General features: G+C 37.3%; 1 protein-coding gene across 2 annotated transcripts; it reads right to left on the reverse strand.

Annotated features, from left to right (window-relative positions):
- Positions 1 to 2,254: 2,254 nt before the first annotated feature.
- LOC129356467 (protein downstream neighbor of son homolog) lies at positions 2,255 to 10,203 on the reverse strand. 2 transcript variants are annotated; one of them, XM_055026050.1, is made up of 13 exons: positions 9,733 to 10,203; positions 8,185 to 8,253; positions 7,883 to 8,083; positions 6,371 to 6,549; positions 6,216 to 6,291; positions 6,043 to 6,145; positions 5,573 to 5,608; positions 5,222 to 5,327; positions 4,966 to 5,106; positions 4,659 to 4,857; positions 4,432 to 4,501; positions 2,679 to 2,809; positions 2,255 to 2,566 (listed from the first exon to the last, which is right to left on the reverse strand). In XM_055026050.1, exons 1-13 carry the CDS (start codon positions 10,072 to 10,074, stop codon positions 2,423 to 2,425), a joined length of 1,797 nt encoding a protein of 598 aa, XP_054882025.1. In that variant the 5' UTR covers positions 10,075 to 10,203; the 3' UTR covers positions 2,255 to 2,422. The 2 variants fall into 2 exon arrangements, with proteins under 2 accessions (XP_054882025.1, XP_054882026.1); XM_055026051.1 differs by lacking the exon at positions 5,573 to 5,608 and having other exon boundaries at positions 9,733 to 10,202.
- Between the last annotated feature and the right edge of the window lie 354 nt (positions 10,204 to 10,557).

Here is a 10,557-nt window from a genome sequence, read left to right on the forward strand (position 1 = left end):
AAATCCCATATTAGAATCCTACCTTAACCCTAACCCTAACCACAAAATACACATGGTAGCACATGTTGATCTTCCAAAACTCCATCAAAATATTCTACCTGGTAAACAAGTGGGTAGCACATTTTGCTATAGCAGATTTCTTCATTTGAATATCATAATTAAATACAGACGTAGCAAATGCTGATGCACCAAAATGCCTTAATCAGAATAACCAGCTGGTAAATGTGTGGGTAGCACATAGCAGTGCATTAGGATCCTGCATCAGAATATCCTACCTTTTGAAAAATATTTTAAATACAGAGGTGTTTGAAAGAATGAAACAGCAGCAGAGAGAGCAAACAAGTTTCTATTGAAATTAAATAGACATCTACGAATACAGATCTCTGCAAACTTTTTTGCGCATTAATACATTGTATGTAAATTGTGTCCGCCAAAACATCACAGGTCTCTGTGATGTTTTGGCGATATTTGAGTGTTCCCTTTATTTTTTTTGAAAATATAGGGCATCTTAATATACACAATACCGTAGAAATACATAATTTACATACACCGTATGTAAATTGCTCTATTTAACAGTTTAATGAAAAAAGTGTTATTAAACTAAAATATACTGCTAAAAAAAATAAAGGGAACACTCAAACAACACAATATAACTCCAAGTAAATCAAACTTCTGTGAAATCAAATCACTTAGAAAGCAACACTGATTGACAATCAATATCACCTGCTGTTGTGCAAATGGAATAGACAACAGGTGGAAATTATTTTCATATTTATTTCATTCATTCAGATCTAGGATGTGTTATTTGAGTGTTCCCTTTATTTTTTGAGCAGTGTATTTTAAAGTATAGGGCAACATAGCCCACAAATCAACGTATTTTGTCCTGATTCATTTGGTTGCTATCTGCAGTGAAGACATTGGAGAAGCAAATTAGTTATTTACAAAAACATTTACAAGCGGCCTTGAACCAAGCATAATCAACAGATTACTAAAGCCAGGTACAAAATAAATTAGATAAAGCTTAATCTTCAATTAAATAAAACAGACGAAATAAAACCTCCACTGATGGGATGTATGAATAAATCTGAAGGGTAGGAAAACGTGATACCGATGTGTGCATGCGCATTGCTACCAGGTAGGATGGATTGATGGTAGCACAGATAGTTGAACACCTGTTTGTAAAAACAAAAACAAAAAAACTTACCTTCACACAATGGCATTATTGTACAGCCAATAAAATCTTTTTTTTTTTCATCCATTCTTAGATATAGCTTAGTTCTTCAGTTCCCATATTACCACAGTAATATTTTACATGCATGTTGATTTAACGCAATATCTTTTGTAGTATTTTATTTTTAACCATGTAAACAAATAAATTTCTTTAACCATATAAATCAGATTAGTGTTCCTGTAGCCAATTAAATAATTGATTAAAATATTTTATACAGGTTTTGTAAATTATGGAATGAAATAAAATTTATGAATCACTCTACTAAACTTTCTCCTGTTAAATCATAAATAAAATCTATTTAAGGTCAATAAACTACATTAAATTGAAAAAATAGTGCAAAGAATTTAAAATGATTCCTTATAATATTGTGAACTTAAGTCTGACTGGGTGAAATCACATTTTAACCAAAATGATATTTTTGTTAAAAAATGTTTTATAAACAGAAATAAAACCAACCACAATTTAGCATTAGCACAATGCTAACTCACCAAGACCAAGTATCAATTGTAACAGCAACACAGTTTTGCTAGCTCACACTCCCATTAACTTAGCATGATAGATATTAAAAATGTGCTTCTGGAAAGTGCTGCTAATTTTTAATGACACTCATAAAGTTCAGCACAGTTTGCCGTTTACGCAAACAGAGGGAGCCTGAGGCCTTCCTCTGATGCAGATCATATAGATGGGTCAGTCCAAATGGTTTTCCATGTGGATCTGCTTCCTTTGAGGATTTCTCCAACCACCACTCACTGAGTCTGTAATCAGAACTGTGACGATGATGACGATAATAATAATAATAATGGAGGAACTGGGTTTCTGTCTAAGAAAGAAATTCAAATAATAATTGAAGGAGGAAGCTTCCTTACATCTTCGAAGTGCAGCTAACCATGCATTCCAAGTTAAGAAGACAGGATCACGCCTCCTTTTGAAGCAGGAAATAAAGGTAAAAGAAGATCACACTTCAAACACATTAAATAAACGCCAATAAAATTAACTTGTTGAAAACCAAAAATTGTAGAAAAATTTCTTGCATAAATAGGATTTATTATGAACTATTTTTAAAAAACAATTTACAAAAAATACATCTATTCTTGATAAAAGACCAACAAAATCTAAAGAATTGAAGAAATTCTATTGGCTGTTGTCTTTTTGCTGGTGGTGTGATGGTTTGAAATATGCACCATCTCTATTTTATCCAATCTTCCATGTGTAGCTGTAGTTATTCATCGTGATGTGTGTCAGGGTAGTTTTGCCAAGAGTGGATGGTTGCTGGAGATGATCAATTGAAGCAGGAGGAAGACCACAGTGAGCCAGGTCACCCACTGCCTTGCTGCACTGTAAAGCAAAGAAACATGGGAGATTGCTCAATATTTACTGTGATTCAATATTACTGTGGCCGATTCAATATTAGTGTTAGCGTGCATCTAATATGTGATTAATATCATACCAGTTTCCTGTAGGGTTCTGTGTTCATGACAGCAGTGGGTGCATGAGTATAAAGAGCTGCAGAGAAGTTGCCTTTTTGTGCAGTCTGAAGAAGAGTTGTGATGGCATGAAGAGATGAAGGAAGGATGGGTCCTAAAGTGCAAAAAGAAAATCAGTTTAAGTTCATTTGTACACCACCAACTCGCAACAAATGTTATCTCAAGACACTTAAGAAACACAGGCCCCATTTGTTTCCCATCATACAGAAATACACATCAAAATCCCATCACTAAGATCCAATCATCCATAGAGTCACTGACATACAGTCCAGTTTGACCTTGTAAAATAAAGCAGTCAAATTCAGTTTAGAACGTTATCTATGAAGAACTTTGCGAGGACAGAAAGTAACCACAGAAAACAGTAAACAATGCTTAATGAGCATCTTGTATCTGGAATTGAATTTCCTTTCAGTTTCATAAAATTTCTGTACCAATGGGACCGGCACAGAAATAGAATCTGTCTAAACTGTGATAATATCACTTGCTACTGCCACCTACTGGTATTTTTGTTCAAGTTTCCATGAGAATTTGGGTGGTTTCATTCAGCCCAGTTCAAAAGCCAAAATAATGGCAAATTTAAAACTGAAGAGTAGCAGGAAAACGTAACAAAGTTTGGTAAGATTTTATTTTGTTGGGATTGTATTAGGCAGGTGAGAAGTAGTACATGGTTTTCTCCACACACCGCTTAGACTTAATTCCATAAAGTTCAATCTTTGTCTCATGAGAGCAGAGAATCTTATTTATCATATTCTGGGAGTCTTTCTTGTGTTTTTTGGCGAACTCTATGCAGAGTTAGGAGGATCCTTCATAGGAGGATCAGAAGAAATGGGCAGCATGTGACTGCTGCCCATTGCAGTCACATGCTGCCCACCCTTGGCTGATGAGTGTCAGTTGGTCAGAATTATTCAGACCCTTTGCTGATATTTCAGTTTTTCTGAAAACAGAAATTTCTACATTTCTGCTTTTTCTGTCAAGATGGAATTCTGAGTGTTCATTAATGAGAAACAGTATTAACTGTTTTGATTCTAGCAAATGACTGCAGTGAAACAAAGAGTGTTTGTAACCACTGTATATTTCCTATGCACATGGTACCATTTTATAACACAATCAAGTAAGTTTGTTACCTTCAATTGTGATAAGAATACTATGTATCAAATGTGACTTTAAAGAAATTTGACACTGCAATTTAACACCTCTTAAGACTCCTGCTCCTTCTGAAACTCCATCTTCAGAAAGTCACCACAACATCGCTCCCTTTATTAACTCTTTCACAACATTTTTACCAGCATTGGACTGAGACGTAGCTAGTTTAATTAGCTCAGTAGATGCACAGATCCACCAGTTTTTTGCAAATTGCTACTTGGTAGTTTAAAGGATCTGAGTGATGAAGTGGGGGGTGGGGGGCTTGCTCTGTGAGGCAGAAGCTCTAAAGTATAGGATCTGTGCTTCAAAGGCATCACCGGTGCAAAGGCTTTTTGCTCATTTGAATGGGAGATTCAAGAATTTCTCAGACATGCATGAAAGAATCAAAGAAACAACTCCAAATATGTTTTTGGTGACTTAATAACATTATATCATGTAAAGCTCAAAAAAGTTGATTAAACATAATACCACCCCTACAATATCAATCTGAACAGGGTTATAGTTTTGAAAACTCAAAAAGAACATCTGCAATTCAGAAGTAAAAAGAAAAAGGTTCCAGTTCTGGTTCTGTACCTGTGAGCTCCAGACTGCTAATGTTCTGGTAGGTACAATCGACCAAGTTCTTGACATTAACGCTGCGGCTCTGGAAAACACATCATAAACCAGACAGTCAGCCAGGGGTTAATAAAGACATAGTTATTAGTAATGGTTGATCTTACATTTCATTTCCAGTCCTTCAAAAAAACAAAAAAAAACCTTGTGTATTGACTCAGAAACGATGACATGGATAACTCCTATACCTTCAGCACATTCATGGTAGCCCCTCTGAAGGCAGTGGGGGCCAGCAAGGTTGGTGGCAGACCGGTCTGAGAACCCGCTGCAGCCACCACACTCTTCCAGTTGATGAGGAAGTTGATGAGATTGAAGGAGTGGGATCCCTCCACACATACAGCCGACTCAGGTTTATGGTCTAGAGACAGAGTCGGAGCTTCTTTTTGTCTATATAAGCAGTCAAGGAGCATTCAGTATTCACTGTTTTTAGCTTTACGAAGAACAAGGTTGTATTAGTTCAGAAACGTTGCAAAAACAAGGAGCAGTGAAGGATACAGCTGTATGTTAATGCATTCAGGCTTTCTGAGTTTGTCCTGGATTCCTATCTCCTTTAACCAAGACAAGCTGTCATCTTCACCTTGGCTGCATCTGTCATCTTCTTCATCCCAATTCTGATAGTCCTCATCCACCTGCAATCTACAACATTTACATTTCGAATCATTGCAGCAGTAAAACCAGAAAAAGAACATTTGAAACATATTCAAGAACACAGAATTCAGATTTGTCTTCAACAGTTCAGACAAAGTCTCACAAATCTTGGTTCTCATTTTCCATTTCCTCTTCTCCCTTTTGAATACTTTTATGCTGCTCACTGATCCGCCTCCTTTCCTTCAGTAGGGGAAGACTGAACTCCACACCTTCACAAAGACATGGGTCATAGATAAAGCACAGCAGCACAAGGGAAGTTGGTATCAGATATCGCACTAGACTTTTTTGTTGTGTCATTTTGACTGACAGCATAAAAAAAATCTGTCAATTACTAAATTTACTCCTCAAATTATAATCACATGAACATAGGCTATTCAGCCACATTTTTTATGTGATTTAGTTTATGCTCACCAAGTTGAACCATGCGCTTTTACAGTCTAATTAACTTCTATACCTTTACTTATTTCCTCACGATGAACTCTTGGCTCCTCTGTTTAGACAATAAATGAAATAAAACAACATTGCATTATTTTCAGATTTCTGTTCTGTATGTACTGGAGACTGGAATTAAAGACGACATTTCATCCAAATGTTTGGAATGCGCTTTTATACCAACACGTCCGGTCCATAACTCTTCAACACGCTTCGGCTCCCAGTCAGTGAGACGCATTAGTTCATATAAGATGTTATTCAGAAAGGATCTTTTTATTGACTGATTTTAGTTTCCTCTTAAATGAACTCTACATAAAGTCTATCATGTCTGCTCATGTGCACCAGTCAAGGGTGTTAATTATTATGATAAATCTTCACATTTTTCCGTTGTTAAAAAAAAAAAAAACACACACAAAAAAAAACGGTGAAATATGGAAAAATATTTCTTTAACGAGACCCCTGATTGGTACATGATAATCTCTTTATGAGTACCTTCAGTCTTCATTGCTTCTCTGAGACCTCGAGTCGTAGGAGAAATTAAGGCAGTTATGCAGTCTGACCCTGCTAGGCCCGGTGCCTTGAACAACACTGTGAACTGATGCAAAGAAGAGCCAATTAGGGAAATAAAAACAGAATCTATCAAACATCAAAGAAGGTTAATGTACCTGATAGGAGCAGACATAGAAGTATGGGCACAGCCCCACCTTCAGAAGGCTGTAGAGAGATGACAAACTGACAGACCTAAGAAGACAAAATGTCTTTTTATTGAATGCTATCCTCCCTGACCTCAAGGAGAGAGCAGAAAGTCTATCAACCTCACCATTCCTTCACAAGACTCTCATGTACTGCTTCATCCTGAGTCCATGGCATGTTCTTCCCAGAGAAGTTCTTTTCAGCATTGATCCTGGGGAACAAAGTGAGCCAGGGCAGAGAAGGGTACTGCCAGTACACCAAGCTCTGCTGGAAGGCAGACCGGATGTCGGACCAGGACCTGGGCTCCTGCAACACATGCACAGCATTACATTCAGCGATTGACATGAACAAATAACAACTAACTAAACTAAACATAAAATTCAGGGATTCCCGCAGAAAACTTGCTAAGCTTGGTGGTAAGAGAGCCAAAGCAGTCCTCTGGTGGTCCACCTTCTTTTTGTATTCCAAGATGTTGACAGAAAATGTAAAAATATTACAATGATTATATGTTACAGGAAAACAACGCCTGTGAAATTCTATTTAAACCCTCAACTAAAGTCTTAAAAACAACAAATAAAGAAATATAATCAAAATGAATAGCAATTATTTTCACTTAATCCAAATGAAGTCAGCAGCTCCAGAGGGGCCCCCAGACATTCAAAGCCTTTCAGGAACCCCAGAACCTTGAAAGGGCAATATTATGTCCAGCCAGTCACATGGCTGGATGCACATAATACTGCCCTTTTGATTTACAGCACAATCAAGTAACTATGTTACCTTCAGTTGTTTTAAAAACACAGTAAATGTAAAATGTTACTTAAAATACATTTCACTTTGATAATGATATTGGGCCTCTGTTTCTTTAAAAACTCTGCTCTTTCTAAAACTTCGCCTTTAGGAAGTCATCACATCTTGGATCTCTATTAATCCTTTAAAAATTTTTTACCAGCATTCCACTGAAACGTAGCTCATATAATGAGATCAGTAGGTGCACAGAGCACCCACTATCCATCCATAGATCAATTTTCTAACACCCTTGTCCGAGTGAGGTCAGGAGGGGTGCTGGTGCCTATCTTTCAGGCGAGAGGTGGGGTCACCCTGGACAGGTCACCAGTGTGTTGCAGGGACACCTACTCATTGTTGCTGGCAAGTCTGATGGACCTGAGCAGGGGAGTCGCTTGACATGAGCTCCATTGTGTGCAAGGTTTGAGGTTTGATTGGCTGCCTTCTTCCATCTCTGGAGGAGTTCTACAGAACCTGCTGCCTCTGGAAAGCTCCCAGCATCATCAAGGACCCCTCACGCTCTGCCCTCAGGGAGGCATTTCAGGGCAATAAAGTCAAGGACAAACATACTAAGAAATAGTTTCTACCCAAGAGCTGTTGTTGCCCAAAAGACAGCAAATCCATCTAAAATCTGATCTTTATTTATTTACTAACTTTTTTTTTTTTAACATTCCAATTCTTTTTGTGTTTCTTCGAGAGTTGTTTTTTCTTGTTTTTTTGTTTTGCTTTATTCGTGCACAGTAACATTAAAAGGAATTCTCAAAAAGGAATCCTCAAATTCAACTGTAAAGTTAAAAGAATAAATGAGGAATGCGCAATTTGCTTCAGAAAGAGATGAAGTAATAACATTAGCTACCTGCAGATTGTGCGGGAGCATGGTAAACTTAGCTCTGCAGCTGTTGCTGAGCCCCAGAGCTTCTTCCTGAGCTTTTGGTTGCCCTGTCCACGACAAGGAGACTGGAGAGGTGAAGATGACCCGAGTTTTCAAGCTCCAGTCAGCTGGATAGTCTGCACACCTAACAGGTTCTATGGAGACGGGTGTAATGGCCAGTGGGTTCTAATGGAAAAACAATGAGGATAGGTGAGCACATTTAAAGCTACACTCAAACATTCTGATGCTATATATCTGCTTGTACTAATATAACAGAAAAAGCCCACCTTGAGCAGCAGATTGTCAATATGTTGCTCCTCTGATTCCAACAGGGGGTTGTCTTCAGACAGAGACTTCTACAACAAAATGCATGCAATCTTTTCATGAGCATGTTTTTGTTCTTTTGGTAAATTCTTAATAAGCATAGGTTCTAAATTTCAACAATCTCATAGGCTTTGATGTACAAGGTATTAAGCGGTTGTTGTTTGACTTATTTTTCATTAATCAAGCAGGGGAATTCAGCCTAGAATTTTTTTACATTTGTTTGAAATAAGTTGTAAGTAACCCCAAATTAAGTTCCTTATTTGTCGTGTCACTTTTTAAACTCTTATTGCCTTTACATTATTTTATTTGTATAATATAATGTATAACTGACTTCAGGTTTCTGATTTGATGCTTTTATTTTGATAGGACAAGTTCTTATATGTATTATAGAGCGGCAGCTTAACGACTAAAAGAATAGAAGACAAGTTGCAACAACGTTATGAAATTGTATCTTCTTAGAGGCACAAGTATGTTTATTTGTAAATACGAATATTTCTAATATTGATCGGTTGAAATTGTGAATTTGTTTTATAATAATCAAACATTAGGGTACAGTTTTTGAATGAAGAGTTTATATTTTAATGCTGAACGTTATTTTTAGTTTTATAACGTGGTTTGTATTTATTCCGTTATTTAATTATTTTTATCCATTAAAATTGTTTGTTTTGTTCCTGGTTTCCTGCCCTGTGAAATCTAAAGACAAAGGGTATTAGAAATAAAATCTATAATTATTATTATCTAAGCTTTTTTAAAATTTTATGTCATCTTTTTTCCAAGTCATCCTCAGTTTTTAGCATCTGGCAAATATTTAGTATTAGAATTTATGATGTTTCACATGAAATCGGTCATTCCCATTCAGACACATTCACACTGATGATGGCAAGCTACTGGATTGTAGCCACAAGTGATGTGGCTGATATCAATATGAGGGTTTGATGTTGGTTGATACTGATCATTATTGTACAGATACATTTTTGAAAATATTTGAAATACTGTCAATATGGCGTTCCTGTTTTATCCACAATTTCCACTTGAACTGTTGTAGGCTACTGAGTTTTCAGTTTCATCTCACACAGCACTAAAATCTGAAACTGCTGCTGTGCAAGTTACCCAACAACCAGGACTGAGTTGAAACTATTCCAACCGTTTTCGCTTGCTTTGAGAGTTTGAGTCTTTCCTCTGCTTACAACTCCCAGAATGCTGTGCGGTTCTGGCTCGAAGTTTAGTGTCAGTATTGAATATTCTATGAAGTATATTTTCTATTGATATTGATCGCGTGTTTTCTTGAATGTATTGTTATTGATTAATTGCCAAGCCATAGGTGAATTGCGTCATGGTTGTAATGCGGAGCGCTTAACAACACAGTGGTCTAATTAAAGCTTTTATGTTGTAAGAATAATCAGTACGTAGGAAACATGTTTATTTGGTAAGACATGTTGGAACAATGAGTTCTGCGGAGCAGATATAAAACTGGTTTGTGGGTTCGTCTCAGAGCGAATTACTGATCCTACCTCCGCCGAGCTGTCTCCAGGTGGACCCCTTCTGCTGTCCCCTAATGTCTTCTCCGCGGACATAAGTTTTATAAACGTACCCACATTTTCACAGTCCCCGTCTTCGACTAAAACTTTCTTCGGACGACTGACAGTGTTGTCCCAAGTCAAAAAAGGATTCCTGCGTTTCCCTCTGCTTGTGGACTGGCTGTGGAAGCTGGGAGTTGCTGAGGAGGAGCCAGAAGCCGGAGAAGAGCCGCTCGCTCCGGGACTCTCAGCGACACTACGGACTCTTTTTCTCCTCAGCCGAACGACCTCAGCAGGCCGCTTACAGCTGGACCAGGAGTCGCCCTGCTCAGCCATGTAGGAAAACAAAAGTTTCACTAGAAATATAACACGATAATTCAAATTCAAAATCGCCACCCTGTTTATTTGACGCGCCTTCCGCCCTGCTAAACTCCGGTAGTTTTTTTTCTGTTGATGTTGTTTGCCTTTTATAACTGTTGTAAAAATGCATTACCGCCACCTACTGGACGGGAGAAAGGGACATCGAACGAACAGCAGATATATAACAGATATAACATATAAATATCTAGAAAATTACTTCAACAAAAGGAGAAGGACAAATTTCGGAAACAGTGGGAAGAAGGTAGAACTGGCAGGTGGCTTTACAGTATTCAAAGAAAAGATGATGTAATGAGGAGAAAAGATTACGTATGGGAAAACATTCAACAGAAAAATGTGATTTTTGTTTTCAATATGACAGTAAAATATGTTTTGTTGTTCTGTTCCAAATATTCTGTTGAGAGACGAGAATTAGTTTAGATAATAAATTACAGTTAAATA

Source organism: Poeciliopsis prolifica, unplaced genomic scaffold (genome assembly GCF_027474105.1).
Source record: "Poeciliopsis prolifica strain line A6 unplaced genomic scaffold, Auburn_PproV2 SCAFFOLD172, whole genome shotgun sequence".
NCBI lineage: Eukaryota > Metazoa > Chordata > Actinopteri > Cyprinodontiformes > Poeciliidae > Poeciliopsis > Poeciliopsis prolifica.